A 17,257-nucleotide genomic window follows, 5' to 3' on the forward strand; every position below is an offset into this window, starting at 1 on the left:
TCATCTTTCTCCCGCGGAGCGGCTGGTAGTTTCGAACTGCTGACCTTAAGGTTCGCAGCCCGATTCGTAACCACTACGCTACCAGAGCTCCTTATGCTGGCTCTATTATTGTTGTATGCTGTCAAGTCGATTCTGATACATACAGTCCCTATAGGATGAAGTAGAGCTGCCCCATAGGGTTTATCAGAAGACAAAGTCAAATATAATGAAATGTGCAAAGACCTGAAGTTAGAAAGCCAAAACGGAAGAACACGCTCAGAATGTCTCCAGCTGAAAAAATGAAAGATTTAAGCCTCACCTTGCACCTCACCATGGGTGAATATTAAATGATGCTAGAAACATCAAAAGAAGATGGAAGGAATATCCAGTCACTACACCAAAAAGAGCTGGTCAATGTTAAATCATTTCAAGAGGTAGCATATGATCAAGAAGTGATGGTACCGAAGAAAGTAGCGTAAGCTGCAGTGAAGGCATTGGTGAAAAACAAGGATCTAGAAGTTGACGGAATGCAAATTGAAATCTTTCAACAAACTGTTGCAGCACTGGAGGCACTCACTCATCTCTGCCAGGAAATTTGGAAAACAGCTACCTGGCCAACTGATTGAAAGAAATCCATATTTGTGCCCATTCCAAAGAGAGGTGACATAACAAAATGTGGAAATCATTGGACATTATCATTAACATCACATGCAAGTAAAATTTTTCTGTGGATAATTAAAAAAATAATTGCAGCAGTATATCAACAGGGAACTGCCAGAAATTCAAACTGGACTCAAAAGAGGACCTGGAACTAGGGATATCATTGCTGACATCAGATGTATCTTGCCGAAAGCAGAAAATACCAGAAAGATACTTACTTGTATATTGACTATGCAAAGGCACATGACTATGTGGATCATAACAAACTATGGATAACATTGCAAAGAATGGGTATTTCAGAACACTTTATTATGCTCATGAGGAACCTGAATATAGACCAAGAGAACAGAACAAAGAGACACCAAATAGTTTAAAATCAGGAAAGGTGTGCACCAGGGTTGTAATCTGTCACTATACTTATTCAATCTGCATGGTTGGCAAATAATCTGAGAAGTTAGATTATATGAAGAAGAAAGTGGCATCAGGATTGGAGGAAGATTAATTAGCAACCTGCCATATGTAGATGACACAACCTTGCCTGCTGAAAGTGAAGAGGATTTAAAGATCAAAGACCACAGATTTCAGTATGGGTTACACCTCAATGCAGAGAAGACACTGGACTAATAAATAGCATCATGATAAATGGAGAAAAGATTGACATTGTCAAAGACTTCAATTTGCATGGATCCACAATCAATGCTAATGGAAGCAGCAGTCAAAAAATCGAAAGACTTACTGCATTAGGCAGATCTGTTGCAAATGACCTCAGAAACCCTGTACAGGGTTGCTATGAGTAAGAACTGACTTAACTGATGGCACTCACAACAACAACAGAAGAATCAATACCTTTGAATTATAGTGTTGTAAAAATATTGAAAATACCATGGACTGCCAGAAGAACAAACAAATCTGTCTTGGAAGAAGCAAGGAAGGTGAGACTTTGTCTTTGGTACTTCTGACATATTATCATCAGCAAGGACCAGTCCCTAGAGAAGGACATCTTGCTTAGTAAAGTGAAGGGTCATCAAAAATGAGGAAGAGCTTCAACAAGATGGATTGATATTGTGGCAGCAGCAATGGATTCAAACATAGCAATTGTGAAGATGGCTTAGAACTGGGCACTGTTTCATTCTTTATGCATAGGTTTCCTACACCTAACAACAACAGGCTTTATTGAAACAGACTGCCACATCTTTTTCCCACAGAGCTGCAGGTGGGTTCTAACTTCCCACTTTCAGTTAGCAGCTGAGAGCTTACTATGCCACCAAGGCTCCTTGTGCTAACTCTAGAGGAAGGCGTTGTCTCCTCGCTGTATACTATGGAAGAAGAAACTGCTCTCTTCTGAGTTTCTGCTCCAGGGCAAACTTCCAGTGGCTTAACCTGAGTATTTCCCCTTCTCGGCTTGCTTGTTTAATCTCTTTATCTCAAAAGAGATTGACTGAAGGCACATTTTATGTTAATTCTGCCTGACTAAAATAATCCTAAATAGGATTATAACAGCAAGAAGAGAAGTTAGGATTTACTTAACATGTTGTAGGGGGGACACAATTAATTCCATAACCATCACTATCCTGTTTTTTTGTTTTTCTTTTTGGATAATTACACACTTGCTTTTCTTTAATTTTACCTTCTTAGGTCTCCTCCCAAAGAACATTGAGAGACTTTGAGATCAGAAAGAGAGGCGTTCAGCACCTTAAAATGAGCAGTCAAGAATGCATATCCTGTATCTAGATCACTTCTCCAGGTTATTGATTACATGAGAAACAAGCAGGTCAGATAGCTTGTCACTTCACTTATCTGGGGAAAGGAGAGGGCAGTCAAGGCTCTATAAACTGCTAAAACTTAAATTCTAAAAATATATTTAATTGTAAATAAGGTATCTCTAGATGGGTAAGTAAAAAAATATTACTACAAAAATCAGATACTAGCACTAAGTAAAAAAAAAAAAATTAAAATTAACTTCTCGACATATCCTCCATCTTGGTCTATGCACCTATGAAGGCAAATGATGACTTATGCTGCCTACTTGGAAGAATGTCAATTAAACACTTAAGGTTTAATGTATATGACTATATAAGTGAAGGAGCTCTGGTAGCGTAATGGTTACGAATCGGGCTGCGAGCCTTAAGGTCAGCAGTTCGAAACTACCAGCCGCTCTGAGGGAGAAAGATGAGGCTTTCTACTCCCGTAAAGATTTACACCCTTGGAAACCCTGTACAGGGTCACTATGGGTCGGAACCGACTCACCGACTCGACGGCACTTAACAACAACAACAACATATAAGTGACAGAGGGGTTGCCTTATCTAGGAGAAAGGGGAAAGAGGATTTATAGTGATTGGGGGCATGGGATAGAGAGAGGTATGAGGAATTTCAGGAATGTATTGTTCTGCTTATCTCAGGTTGTACTGATCCCTCCCAGGAATCTCAGGAACTTCCTTATTCCTATAAAAGCCCCTGGGGTAGGAGTTAACTAATTGCTAAACTAAAGGTCAAGGGGTTCAAATTCACCAGTTGCTCCTTGGAAACCCTATACAGGATTGCTATTGGTTAGAACCAACTGGACAACACGTAACAACAACAAACTAAAGGAAAGTATAGACCAAAGTTAGCACTAATGAGATCTCTACTTACATACGAGATGGAGTTCCTTTAGCCAGTTGTGGCTTCAACAGTGTTTCCATCTCTTCAACTCTTCCATGAAGTATTCTGCGCTCTTCTATTTACGCTGCAAAAAAAATGACACTTTTGGTATCCTCAAGGGACGACAATCGTGTTCCTTTGAAGGGGTCTTTGGGTTTGGGGAACAAAGAGAAGCGCCTGAAGAGGCAAGATTAGGACTGTAGAGTAGCGGGAACAAGGTTTTCCAATGCAATTCTCCTAGGACCATCCTAGGAGATATACCAAGGTACTCTCAAAGAATGAGCAGGCACATTGCTGTGCTGCATAAAAATTCCTTGGTGAAATTTTCCTGACCTTTTTTTTTTTTTTTTTATCATCAATGCAGTTTTAAGTTTTCTTAAAACTTCTTTCTAAGAAGGCTTCCCAAATCATCTTGTGTCCGTCAAGAAAATCTATCAAGATTACCCTTTGGAAATCCTAAAGCAATCACCATAACCTATTGAACTGGCATCTCTGCCTTCCATGTAAAAGCCTAGCAGATCCCCTCAGAAGCCACTGTTTTGATTGACTTTTTTTCTGTCAGCACCCTAAGAAGACTAAGACAAACATATTACTGAGAGAACTTGTATGAAGCCATCCACTGATTGTAGAGCAGAGACATGTTTACATGTTTTGCTTGGAATAAACTAGTACATGTATGAACTGGAGCCCTAGTAGCAATACTTTATTATTATTATTTATTCTGGTATAAGCAGATATAGTACTTTTCAGTATGTTGAAGTCTTGATTAAATAACTTTTTGGTCAGTTGAACTCTTGCAAATCTACTAGAAGGGAAAGTGTTAATTTAAAAGAAAACAGCCTTAAATGTTGCTTATTTTTCTAATGACTATATGTAGCTGGATTCAATTTGTAAATCTCTCTCACTTCTTTTTATTTTAAAAAATAATTTATGTGCTTTGCATTAAGGGCAGCAAGAGAGACATACGTTTATAAAACATAAGCATTTTGCTCTCAGGTAGGCTATATGACAAGATTCTGAGTAAAGGACAGGGTTTGAAAATACAACACACAACTGAGATTATCCAGTAAAAATTCCTATGAGCAGAAGCCACCTCACTTGTTGTTAAGTGCCATCGAGTCGATTCCGACCCATAGCGACCCTGTATAGGGTTCCCAAGGAGTAGCTGGTGAGCTTGAACCACCAACCTTGCAGTTCAAACGGCTTTGCAGTCTGGCGCATTAACCCACAGCACCACACCAGGACTCTCCTCTAATTCAATGACCAGCTCACCACCCATCTGTCTGCTTGTACTGTGGGGGCTTGTATATTGCTATGATGCTGGAGTTGTTCAAATATCAAATATCAACAAAGTCATCCCAGACTAAGATTAGGAAGAAACGTCTGGCAAACTACTTCTGAAAATCAGCCAGTGAAAAGCCTATGGATCACAGCAGAGTCCTACCCAATAGAGTGTTGGAAAACACAAAGTGGCACAATAGATTTAAACAGTTCAAAGGTGGTTAAGATGGGGCAAGACAAGGTCATTCTACTGGTTGGTGACCAGAGCTGAGTTAAAATGTAATAGAAATACAAGACACATCTGTGCCCACAGAGAATTTATAATCTAGTAGGGAGCAAAGATGAATATGTATCTGAGACCTCTATCCAACTTTACTGTGCAGGAAATCCCACTCCCCAGTCTGGCATGGCGCTGTAAGATCAGCATGGATTGCGAACAACACGTTCAGCAGTTCAAACCCACCAGCTGCTACTGAGAAACACTGTGAGTCAAAATTGACTGATGGCTATTAACAACACTCTTGTAAGTATGCAGATTCCTAGGCTATGCTCCCAGAGGTTGATTTAGCTGATCTTATGGAGAACCTGCAACCTTTCTTTTTAGCACCTTCTCCAGGCAATGCTGGGGTTAGTTTTTAGATTGTATTTTAAGGAGCTCTGGTAGCGTTGTTGTTGTTGTTGTTGTTGTCAGGTGCCATCGAGTCAGAACCGACTCATAGCAACCCCATGCACAGCAAAACGAAACAATGTCCGATCCTGGGCCAACCTCACTACTGCTGCCACACTTGAGTCCATAAATGATGCCACCTGGCTGATCCATCTCATTGGGGGTCTTCCTCTTTTTCTCTGACCCTCCATCTTACCCAGCATGACATCCTTCTCCAGCGACTGCTCTCTCCTGACAATATGTCCAAAATATGAGAGACGGAGCTTAGCCATCCTGGCCTCCAAGGAGCACTCTGGCTGCACCTCCTCCAAAAGAGATCTATTGGTTCTTTTGGCTGTCCATGGCACTTTTAGTATTCTCCTCCAACACCACAACTCAAAGGCATCAATTCTTCTACAATCTTCCTTATTCAAGTGTATCTCAAGGTCGGCAGTTCAAAACTACCAGCTGTTCCGCAGGCGAAAGATGAGGCTTTCTGCTCCCGTAAAGATTTACAGCCTCGGAAACCCTGTGCAGGGTCACTATGAGTCGGAACAGACTCCCCGGTACTTAACAACAACAACAACATCTTAAGAAAACCAGGAAGCCTGAGGGAAAGGTTTCACATATCCAGAGTCCAGAGTAGGTGAAAAGACACTCAATGAGGACTTAACCAAGGATACCTCAAATCCTTGCAACTAGTTTCACTCCTTGGAAACCCTATACAAGGTTGCTGATTCTAACTGACTAGACCCCGCAACCTGCAGCAACAAGTCTCCTTTCAAGATGGTTCCTGTGGGAGGAGGGACTGAGAACGTCCCTCCCTTGCCCCAGGGCTGTAGGAATGCAGCCAGTCTATCCTTCTCTGTGAAGGGTCACAGTCACCAAGCCATAACCCTGGAGACAAGGACACTTCTGAAGATGGGGCAGTTCATTTGGGAGGTCATCCGAAGGCACCTGTCAGAGGCTAATGCGGGCCTACAGGCTCCTGAACCCTTAGGGATCTCTGTGGGAGAACGCTGGTGACTCCAGTGGGTGGAGCCCAAGCCTGTTTCAAAGGATTGGCTAGCTTCTCCCAGGATCGGTATCGCGCTATCCGTGTACAAACACCTCTGCATGTACCTCACTGGCATTTGTTTGTCCCACTTGCTAGAGCTTCTGCCGGAAAGGGGGAAAGGGTAAAGTGATAGTGAAGTCAACTCGCCCAGCTGGTGAGTTTTGCTGGCTGAGCGCAAAGTTGCTCTATGTAGGTTGTTGTTGTTACACGCAATCTAGATTTCCGAGTAGCGGCTTTGAACTGCCGATCTTGCGGTTAGCAGTCCAGTGTTTATTCTACAGAGCCACACCAGGACTCCCTGCGTAGGTAAAGGTGGAGATAAAATCAGTTTTGATCAGTGCGCGCAGGAGAGCAGTGGCGAGGACAGGTCTGCCAGTCCCAATCAGTCCTAAGAAGGGACAATGTTTCCAGTCTGAGGGAAGAGGCATGTCCCTGCCGCAGAAAGCCCCTAGTCTAAGAGGAAGTGGCGAAACATGATGAAAACCCTCATCAGTCTCCAAACTGAGGGTGGAAACCACTCAAGCCTGTGGGAGACACAAACCTAAACTCAGTAGTCCCTGTTCCGAGGCGAGGAGCCACATTCCCGCCAAAGTGGAGATCCCAGAACTTTTTCGTGGCACGCGCGACCAGCCCTGTAGGGAAGGATGGGCCTAGCCCTCGTCCAGTTTCCAGTTCTATCTCAGTAACACCCAGCGGCATAGCTTTTCGTCACTGCCCAGGTCGGTCGCAGGGGCACCGGGGACCGCTGCTCGGGGGCAGACCCGGGGCGTCTTTGCAGCCGGTCACCCCCTCCCCCTTCTCCGCGGGCTTTTGCACACGACGCACCGCGGGCCGCTTCACACGAGGTGGCAGAGCCGGATAAAGCGCGGCGGCGCGGGGCGCAGCCTCCCGGGCACAGAGCAGAGCGAGGCGCCACAGCGGGGCCGGCAGCAGGGTGACAGGGGCGACCAAGGTCCGGACGGGCGCGCAGCAGAGCCGGTGGCACGAAGCACACGAGCCAGGGCGGCGGCAACTGGCGTGCGGGGACCTCCCGACGGGTGGGCGTCTGGCTTTCCCGGCAGGTGGGAGCACGCGCTGCTGAGCGTCCCTAGTGCAACTTCCAGGCGCACTTGGTGGGGTGGCAGGCGCAAGACTAGCGGGAGCCAACGCGGGACCAGGCTGCATGGAGGCCACGGAGAAGCTGCGTCTGTTGAACGCCAGACTCGGAGTCCGGTAAGGCGGGAGCCTGGAGAGGGAAGTGAGTTTGCGCGGCATCAGACGCACTATCCTGGCAGTGGACGGTTTGGGGTGGCGTCTTGAACTAGGACCACTGAGGATGGGACAGAGCAGTGACCCAGAGGATCATCCCTTCCTTGGGCTCCAGCGCATACCCTAACCGGTCCACAGGGGGAGAGGGAAGGAGTCATCTGCCCGGAGTCCCGCCTCTGACCCAGCACTTTGCCCCTTGGCCGCTCCGCCCTAGGGAGGCCCTGTGCCCCCCAAGTGCGAGGTAGAGGGAGGGGGAAAGGAAGAGAAGATATGCGATTCTCCCAAAGTCTGAGCTGGGTTCCTTCTCCGTCTCCTCTGAAGCAGCCACGCCTCTTGGCCAGTTTCCTCCTGGCCTTGGAAGGGGAGGGGGAGGAGAGAACAGCCAAGGCCCCAAAACCTCAAGGCTGGTCATTCCTGTAGCCCCTCCTCTACCCTATAGGATCTATCCATCTAATCTTCTCGCCTTCTCATTCCTTAGCGACTGTCAGAGGTTAGGGTGCCCTGAACCATCCGCCCCATGTGTCCAATGACCCCACGTCAAGTCAACCCTCCTTGCCCATCTCAGAGCTGACTCTCCCCTTTCCCTTCCTCTCTGCCCAGGTCATACACAGGATCTGTATGGCAGGATGGGGCTGGTTGGCACCCTCTGCCCACACCTGGCCTGGACTTGCAAGCCATTGAGCTTGCTGCCCAGAGCAACCACTACTGCCATGCCCAGAGGGATACTGGTAACCACTCTGACCCCAAGAAGGATCGAGCCCGCCGCCAGCTGTATGTGGCATCTGCCATCTGCCTGGTGTTCATGATCGGAGAAGTCATTGGTAAGAACTGTGCTGATTGGCTGAAGTTGGGACAACTGTCTAGGTTTTTCCAGCAGCATAAATTTAATAGCCCCATTTATTAGACACTCACTGTGCTAGGCCCCTGTCTTCACAATCTCAGGCTGTCACAAAGTTGCTATTTCCCATTTTTTAGAGAAGAGGAAACTGAGGCATGTTACTTGACCAACATCACACATAGCTAGTAGGCGAGAGTCAGAATGTCTAGAAAAAGAGAGCACTTACTAGGTATCTCCTATGCTTTTCACCCTCTAACCAAAACCCACTGCCCTGGAATCAATTCTGACTCATAATGAATGACCCTGTGGGACAAAGGGGAACTGCTTCCCAGGGTTTCTGAGGCTGCAGATTTTTTGCAGGAGAAGACAGTCTCATCTTTCTTCCAAGGATCCACTGGTGGGTTTGAACTGCTGACCTGCAGTTAGCAGCCTGACTGATATACAGTATGCCACCAGGGCTCCTTTTCATCCTCTAAGTAGATGTTGTGATGTTATTGTCCACATTTTGTGGATGTGGAACCTGAGGCTTACAGAGTAAATCACTTGCTTCTAATGAGTAGAGAATTCTCAAACCCAGTATGTCCCTACAGAGCTGAGGGGGTTGGCTCATTGGGAAGCTGAAGAGGACCTTCTACCCACATGACCCTTCCCCTGTAGGTGGTTACTTGGCACACAGCTTGGCAATCATGACTGACGCAGCCCATCTGCTCACGGATTTTGCCAGCATGCTCATCAGCCTCTTCTCCCTCTGGATGTCCTCCCGGCCAGCCACCAAGACCATGAACTTTGGTTGGCAGCGAGCTGGTGAGAGCCCTGGAGCTGGATTTGAGGGAGGGCGGCAGGTCAAGACATGGGTTCTCAGGTGGTTGCAATTGGTTGAGCTCTGAGTGAGGCCTGGAGGGGTTTGGGTGGAGGAAGAGGATGTCAACCCTGGTTTCTGTCCTCCGGGAACTCCCATTCTGTAGGGAAGTAATGTGAAGGTCATACTTTAAGAACACATAACTATGGCATTGACTCTGCACCCAACTCCCATGGATCAGCAAAGTCTTCTGGAAGATACAGTCTATTAATTCACCTGTAGGCTGCGCTGTCATGTCCTCTTGGTGGGAGATGGTTCAGCTTCTCCTCAGAAACCTCACTTTGCCAGCTGAGCTATGGGTGTATATTTTAACAAGTCCTTTTTAAAAGCATGTCAAAAAATAGATTGACTCAAATGACTTAAGTGGCTTGTAGCTCTGACATCCTCAGACACAGGAGTGATAAAGTAGAACTGGGTCAGCTGTACTCTCCGCAAAGCCCAGCTGTACTCTCCGCAAAGCCTACAGGCCCTGACTTTGTAGTCTGGGGTGAGGGTAGCCATGGAAGGAGAGGGTAGTTCCTCAGCTCTAGGGCCACATGCTGAAGCTGGTATTGGGGGTCTGGTTCTTCCTCAGAGATCTTGGGAGCCCTGTTATCAGTGCTGTCCATCTGGGTCGTGACCGGGGTGCTGGTGTACTTGGCGGTGGAGCGGCTAGTCTCTGGAAACTATGAGATTGAGGGGTCGGCCATGCTGATCACATCGGGCTGTGCTGTGGCTGTGAACATCATGTGAGTGTGACCCATGTTTCCCCACTATTCACACATATCCCCATGTGCCCCTTCTTGGTGGAGGGAGGCCAGGCCATAGTCCAGCAGAGGCCACAGTCTGAGCTCTAGTACCTTGAACACCTGGGTCTTGTTTTAGACCAAGGCCATCTGAAGCTGCAACTCCTCCCTTCCCCCAGACATGCAGTGAATAACCTTGGAGGCTTCATTACCTGAAGAGGGAAGAGGGAGTCTAGTTCCTGCAGGAACAGGTGTCCCTGGGCCCAAAATGAAGTCCCAAGTCCTTTCAAGTTCCTGACACTTGTCCCCATGAGCGGCAGTGATGTGCAGAACCCTGGTGTTTTATGGAGACTCTGTCTCTCTTGCTTAGTGGCCTTGGACAAGTGACTTGCCCATTCTAGATCTCAGTTTCCCCATTTGTGACATATGGGGGTGGTGAACTAGATGACCACCATGGTGTCCTTCTACTGGGCTGGGCCAGCTGCTTGTTCACTCAGACTGGTACTGGAACCAAGCCCTTCTCTACTGTGGCACTGAACCAAGGTCATGTGGGCAGGGCCCCTCACATGGCCAAAGAGATCATGAGGTGGAGGGTCAGCCATGAGCCACTCAGCTTTGTCTCCATTTATGTAGAATGGGACTGACCCTTCATCAATCTGGCCATGGGCACAGCCACAGCCATGACCACGGGCACAGCCACGGTACCAGTGAGCAACAGGAGAACCCCAGTGTCCGAGCTGCCTTTATTCACGTGATTGGGGACTTACTGCAGAGCTTGGGCGTCCTGATAGCAGCCTATATTATATACTTCAAGGTCAGAGCTGGTGGCAGAGGGAGGTGGTTGGGGGCAGGGGATTACAGATCATCTGGGGACTCTTGTGCACAGGACCCTTACCCAATTGTAGCCCCCTCCCAGCTCTGAGCACAGAGGTGGGGAGAGAGAAGGAACTAGCATTTATCCAATGCCTACCAAGTGTTAGCACTTGGGATCTTCAGGACAACCCTACAGGGTATGTGGTGGTGTTTTCAGCAGCTCAGAGATTCAGTGTCTTGCTTCATGTTATGCAGTCGGTAAGCTGTGGAGTCAGACTCAAACTCAGGACTGTGTAGTGCCATTGCTCATTATGTAGGCATAGAGGGAAGAGCCTCAATTTCCCCATCTACAGGTGGGAACATTGAACCGAATGGTGTCTAAGATTCCTTTGAGCTTGTCCATGCCTCAGCCCGTTGGGTAGGAGGGCGGGAAGAGACCCCACACTGTGGTCTGCCTGCCTGGTTGTCAGGACATGGAATAAGGGCAGAGAGAACTAGAAACAGGGCCAGAGTGAGGCTTGTGTCCAGCCTGCAGAGAATCCCGCTCTCGCCACAGTACTGGGTGGGAAGGGAGAAGGGAAGTTGGGAGTGTTAGGTGGTGGGTTCCAGGTTTGCCTTCCCTATTTCTGTAGCCAGAGTATAAGTACGTGGACCCTATCTGCACCTTCCTCTTCTCCATCCTGGTCCTGGGGACGACGTTGACCATCCTGAGAGATGTGCTCCTGGTTTTGATGGAAGGTAACCTGGGCTTGGAGCTCCCTTTTGGACTTTGGCTCTCCAGTTCTAATCATCCTCAACTGAGGGTATATATCTTGGGAGAAACAGGCTTTCCAGCACATTGTCTGGAACCTGGCATAGGCTGGAAAACCTCTTGGGGCCCCAAGCCAATCTTGGCCCTCTGGTGTGGCAGTTCCTGGAAATGCCTCCTGGCATATCCCTTCCCTTCCCCACTTCCCCAGCTGCTAGCCCTAAGGGTACCACCTCCCCTTTTGGAATGAATTCTCCTGTCTAGTCAGGTGGCTTCTGGATGATGTCTGCGGCACCTAGCACTCAGCTTTCCTAATATACCTCCTCAGTATCCTCTGGCTTTCCTGCAGACAGAAGGAGGGGGTAAGGATTGTGCTTCCTATTGCACAGAGGGACTTCTTGTTGTTAAAGTGCTGTTGAATCATTTCTGACTCATAGTGACCCTGTAGAGGGTTTTCAAGGAGTGGCTGGTGAGTTTGAACCACCGTCCTTGGGGTTCAAACCTACTTTGCGGTCCAGTGCTTATCTTATAGCACCACACCAGGACTCCTACACAAAGGGGCAGACCTTGGAAAAAGACATTCAATCTTGGACAAGGGTACTGAATCCACTCCCAGTTCTGGCCTTTTCCACAGCATCTTAGGGACCAAACTATGTCTTAAGCGGCCATGCTGGACTTTGAAAGGCCTGGCAGTAATAGAGACTGGCCTACCCTAAGCTGCCAAATCAGTTACCTTTTCTTGTGTCCTTGGGCCAGGGTCATGGGTCTCTGTGTGGTCAGGGGCAGTTTGGAGTTGGGTATTGGTCTGGGGTCAACAGGAGAGTATGGCTACAGGTCATAGCTTTTTCTCCAAGAATCTGACTCAAGTATCCATGATGGTGATGATGTCCAGGGATTCCCAAGTTCCCTTCTTTTCTCTTCTTCCTTCCATTTGAAGACCATTTATTGATCATCTACTATAAGCCTGGTGTGGTGCTGAAGAATAAACACTGGACCACAAGGTTGGTTTGAACCCCAAGGATGGCAGTTCAAGCTCACCAGCCGCTCCTTAGAAACCCTATACAGGGTCACTATGAGTCAGAACGACTTGACGACACTTAACAAGTATAGGCCAGGCATTGTTCTAGACAGTAGGGATACAATGGTAAACAAAACAAACTGCCCTGCTTTCATGGAGTTTCCAGATTAAAAGAAGAGACAGACAATATAACAAATTCACAAATAGGATCACTGCAGGCAGTGTTAAGTTTGAAGAGGAAAATAACAAAGAAGGAGAATTTGGGAGGTAGAGGCATCAGTTCAGAAGGTGACAGATTGGAACCAGGAGCCAGTCCTGCACAGATGGAAGGCTTGTGTGTGTGTTGGGGGCAGTCTCCTTCTTAATCCCTGTTCTCCTCAGGAACCCCCAAGGGTGTGGACTTCACAGCTGTGCGAGATCTGCTGCTGTCGGTGGAGGGTGTGGAAGCTTTGCACAGCCTGCATATCTGGGCGCTGACCGTAACCCAGCCAGTGCTCTCTGTCCACATTGCCATTGGTGAGTGGCGGGGGCCACCTGGGGCCGGGGTGAAAACTAGGGCCTTCCCTGATTTGTCCTAGTTGGCAGTGCCCTCGAACCGAATCACACCACACTGAGCATTTACATTGTTTCATTGGATTATCAGAATCCCATTTGTAGCTGAAGAAACCGTGGGGTTTGTGTGGGAATGTCACCTGTCCTGGCTTTTACAGCTGATAAGTGGCAGAAGTCCAGCTTCAAGGCCAGGGCTTTTCTGGCCAGGTCTGGGGACTGGGGGTTTCCTGAAATGGGAGTGGAATCTTGGGGTTTTGGGGGGGATCCACGGCCCCCTTTCCTTTTCTGCTGGGGCTGGGACGCCTGATTTCTCCTGAGGGACTAAGGGTGAGTAAACATTTCTCTGGTGCCTCCCTTGGCCCCCAGCTCAGAACTCAGATGCCCAGGCCGTGCTGAAGGCAGCCAGTGCCCGGCTCCAGGGGAAATTCCACTTCCACACCATGACCATTCAGATTGAGGACTACTCTGAGGACATGAAGGACTGCCAGGAGTGCCAAGGTCCCTCGGACTGATCACATGGCCAGCCACCAGCTGGGGGACAGACAGGACCTGCAAGTGGCAGGGCTGAGTTTCCCCCAGCTCCAGCCAGGACTCTGCCAACCAGCCTACTTTGTAAACGAGGTCTCCTCCTGACTTCTGCTCCACGTTCAGTGTCAGTAAACTTGCCCCTCCCCCAGGGATGGGGCTCTCCCCGTCTCCCCATGTGACTACAGCCAGCCTTGGGGTGGGGACTCAGCAGGTGTACACCAGTGTGCCCTCCAGCTCCTCATCTATACCTGGTAGGGTGGGGTCTTAACCCCAGCATCAGGCAAAGCAGTGGTGTCAAAGTGGTGAGTGGAAGGGGAGACTGGCCTCAACACCCCCTCTGGGCCTACCTCACCTCCTATTTCAGCCTGCCTGGCCTCTGCCTTGTGAATCTGTAAAGAATTCCAGGAACAGTCCCCTCCTTGTGCCTGTAACAATACGTTGAAGGAAGCCTTGGGGGTTGGGGTTGGGGAGCCAGGAACATCTGAGACCTGTCTATACTGTAGTTACTGCAGTTGTGAGCCAAAGGTTTCCCTTTCCTGGAGGAGCCAGGCATCTTACTAGGTAAGGCACTGGCCAGATTTCCTCCTTCCTTATTTCCCTGGCTCTGGAAGCTGAGCCAACACCAGATACCCTTGTCACATGTGGTTGCAGAGGGAGGGGAGAGGACAGGGATTTCAGTGTGGGCCTGACTCTCACAGCCTTGCAGCCCCTGGGCTAGTTCTCTTGCCCCTGATGATGTGGCAGGGATCCGGAGCCTGAATCAGACCTGCTGCAGTAGCTCTGGTCCTCAGTGTGGTCTGACCTGGTCAGGGGTAACCAGGAGAGGTTATGTAGGTGTTGTGTGTGAAGATTCCTGAATTCAAAGGTGATTTGTGATCTGGTAAGGAGCCCTGGTGGCGCTGTAGGGTAAGCATTGGACTGCTAGTCACAAGGTCTCTACAGGAGAAGGATGAAGTCTTTCTGCTCCTGTAAATATTTATAGCCTCAGAAACCCTATATCCAGTTGCTATGAGTTGGAATTGGCTTGATCGATGGCATTGGGTTTGCTTTCGTTTTGATTTTATGCCCTGGTGGTACTGTGGGTTAAGCATTGGGCTGCTAACCACAAGATCAGCGGTTCAAAACTACCAGCTGCCAACAGCTCCTCAGGAAAGATGAGGCTGTCTGCTCCCATAAAGATTTATAGTCCCCCAAACCCTAATGAACAGTTCTAGTCTGTTTCATAGGGTCACTATGAATCGGAATGGACTCAGTGGCAGTGGGTAGTGAGTAGATGTGCCTATAAGATGCCAAGAGGGGAGATTTGTTCCCAGCTTTCTTGAGACAAGAGCCTAGTCATTGTGTAGGTCCAAATATAATTGTCTTTCTGCCCTTATAGCAAATCTCTGGGTATTACAGATAGTTAATATACTTAGCTGCTAATTGAAAGTTGGAGTCTTGAGTCCATTCAGAGGTACCTTGGAAGAAAGGCCTGGTGATCTACTTCTGAAAAACCAGTCATTGAAAACCCCATGGAACACAGTTCTACTCTGGTACATATGGGCATCATGAGTCAGGATGGCTGATGGGAACTGGTTTGGGTTCTTAGGCAAGCTGACTGGACTTTTTATGACTATTATTCTTGTATGTACATGAGAAGCTAACACCTACTTCACAGGGATGTGGTGAGGGCTAGAAGTACCTGGGGGTTGAAGAGTAGTGGTTACTTTTATCACCATTCTGAAAGGAATGAACTTTGGGGCTCTTGGCCAGGTGGGCTTCCCAGCCTCTCCACAGGCAGCACCTGAGTTCATCCTGACTCACTTTCTCCTCTGGGCCTCTCTTCCACCTTTAAAATGACCTTGTACCTTTCTAGCACTATCATCAGGGGCTGCCTGAGATACAGGTCAGTGGGTTTGTCAGCCTTGGAACCTGGAGCCTGGACAGAACCTAACTTCATTAAAACAACGCTGATCCGATCCTAGAGAGGGTAATCTATCCCTAAACTAACATATTTTAATTATAAATAATCTATGAACCTGCGTGCCAAGTCTGTTACCCACCTCAAGAGACAATTATTTCTGTGTCCACCCCCTTTTATTAAAAAAACCAACAACTTTATCATGAATTGAGTGAAGGTTTACAGAGCAGATCATCAGTTTTACATTCAACATATCATAGACTTTGTTTCATCTCAATAATTGCAATCCCTTCCATGTCACATCACTTATCCCACTTCCTCCCTGTAATTCTGGTTTCCAATTCTGAACCCTTCTGAAGTGTGTCATTAGGAAATGCTGCCCTTTGGATCTCAAATAGCTCACCATTCTATGATGTCCATACTTCATTAGTGGTGTCTCCTTTATATACCTATCTACTGTTTGGCTGAAAATTGAGCCATGAACTTCCGTTCCAGAGCTAAAGGGTGACCACGGGTCATAGTCTAGGGGTTCCATGAGTCTCTTTCTGACCAGTTAGTCTGTTTTGTTTTGTTTTTTAATTTTGAGTTTTATCCTACATTTTCTCCCACTCTATCCAGGACCTTCTAACGTGGCCATACAGATTCCGTTTTTGCAGACAAGAAAATGAGGCTCAGACTATGTTGCTTGCCTGAGGTCCAACAGTGAGGCAGGTCTAGATATCTGGCTCATTCCTCTAGGTTTCCCTGTGGCAGGACTGGGGGCCTCTGGGTCTGGCAGTTCAGAGGCCTAGGTGCCCCAGCTGCAATTGGGAAGAGGAAAGGTGCCTCTGGGAGCCCTCCCTATCCTGGGAACGTTGCCCAGGCTGCAGCTGTGCTCTTCCTCACCACCCACAACTGTTCTTGACTTGGGGCCAGGTTGCCACCCCCACCCCATTTAGCTCCCTGTCTAACCCGGTCCCAAGCATCTCACAGTCCTGTGCCTCCCAAGGGAAAGACCTCTGCATCCCTAGCTGTGACTGACTCCAGGGAGGATCTGAGTCATGGGGGACGGCATGTTCTGATCTGTGAGCTAGTCACGGGAGTTTCCAAAGTAGCAAGGCCATCAAAGTAGTAAAGCACCTGACACCCTGGACCTAGTCTGGTCCCCCGCCCCCTTTCTGGAATCACCCCCACATGCACATACACACGCCAGGCGAGTCCAATTCCCTTCCCCATGCAGCTGTTGCAAGGGTATTTATAGCTTGAGCGTGAGGGGGCAAGGATAGGAGCTTTATTTCGGAAGTGCTAATTCCAGTTCCAGGTGATGCTCGGTAAGAACCCAGTATCTCCCGACTTCACCCTCAATGCCTCGGCGCTCTGGATAAGCCCTGCGTCCACCCAGCCCACCTAGAAATGGTCCCTTATTGAGTCCCAAGTAACCGGGAAAAAGTGGTGGGGGCTATTCTTTCAGATTGTTCAGACTAGGTCGCACACACCACTAACCCTTTACGTCCCCTAGCCGTCCTCTGAGTGGGAAGTGTGAAACCCGTTCACTTTCAGGAAAGAAGGTGCATGATGTGATGCTGTCCTCTAGTGGTCCACACCGGTAATGCAGGTGAACCAGGTTGGGCGGGCAACCTACGTTTTCACTCCCTTTCTCTCCCCACACTCAGCCAGATGGAAACCCTGAAACTGGCTTTCCATTGTCTTTTTGCTCCTATACTATGGTGCGAGTAGCCGGGGGGGGGGTGGCGGGAGGTGCGGAGTTTTGTCTCACGCGGCAT

The 17,257-nt window shown here is 48.3% G+C and overlaps 1 protein-coding gene across 2 annotated transcripts; it reads left to right on the forward strand.

The window, feature by feature from the left end:
- Positions 1–7,427: 7,427 nt before the first annotated feature.
- SLC30A2 (solute carrier family 30 (zinc transporter), member 2) lies at positions 7,428–13,578 on the forward strand. Of its 2 annotated transcripts, XM_006862271.1 has the most exons (8): positions 7,428–7,477; positions 8,114–8,334; positions 9,009–9,155; positions 9,785–9,938; positions 10,569–10,749; positions 11,381–11,486; positions 12,896–13,030; positions 13,433–13,578. In XM_006862271.1, the coding sequence occupies exons 1-8, from the start codon at positions 7,428–7,430 to the stop codon at positions 13,576–13,578; spliced, it is 1,140 nt and encodes a 379-aa protein (XP_006862333.1). The 2 variants fall into 2 exon arrangements, with proteins under 2 accessions (XP_006862333.1, XP_006862334.1); XM_006862272.1 differs by lacking the exon at positions 9,009–9,155.
- The last annotated feature ends 3,679 nt before the right edge of the window (positions 13,579–17,257 follow it).

The sequence above is a fragment of the Chrysochloris asiatica genome, unplaced genomic scaffold, assembly GCF_000296735.1.
Source record: "Chrysochloris asiatica unplaced genomic scaffold, ChrAsi1.0 scaffold00047, whole genome shotgun sequence".
NCBI classification, from domain to species: Eukaryota; Metazoa; Chordata; class Mammalia; order Afrosoricida; family Chrysochloridae; genus Chrysochloris; species Chrysochloris asiatica.

Excerpts from the sequence above, each read along its gene's own strand:
- SLC30A2 (XM_006862271.1), top strand. The coding sequence starts at position 7,428 with ATGGAGGCCACGGAGAAGCTGCGTCTGTTGAACGCCAGACTCGGAGTC. Across the intron at positions 7,478-8,113 it reads AACGCCAGACTCGGAGTCCG|GTCATACACAGGATCTGTAT; the intron begins GTAAGGCGGGAG and ends CTCTCTGCCCAG. Across the intron at positions 11,487-12,895 it reads GCTCCTGGTTTTGATGGAAG|GAACCCCCAAGGGTGTGGAC; the intron begins GTAACCTGGGCT and ends TGTTCTCCTCAG.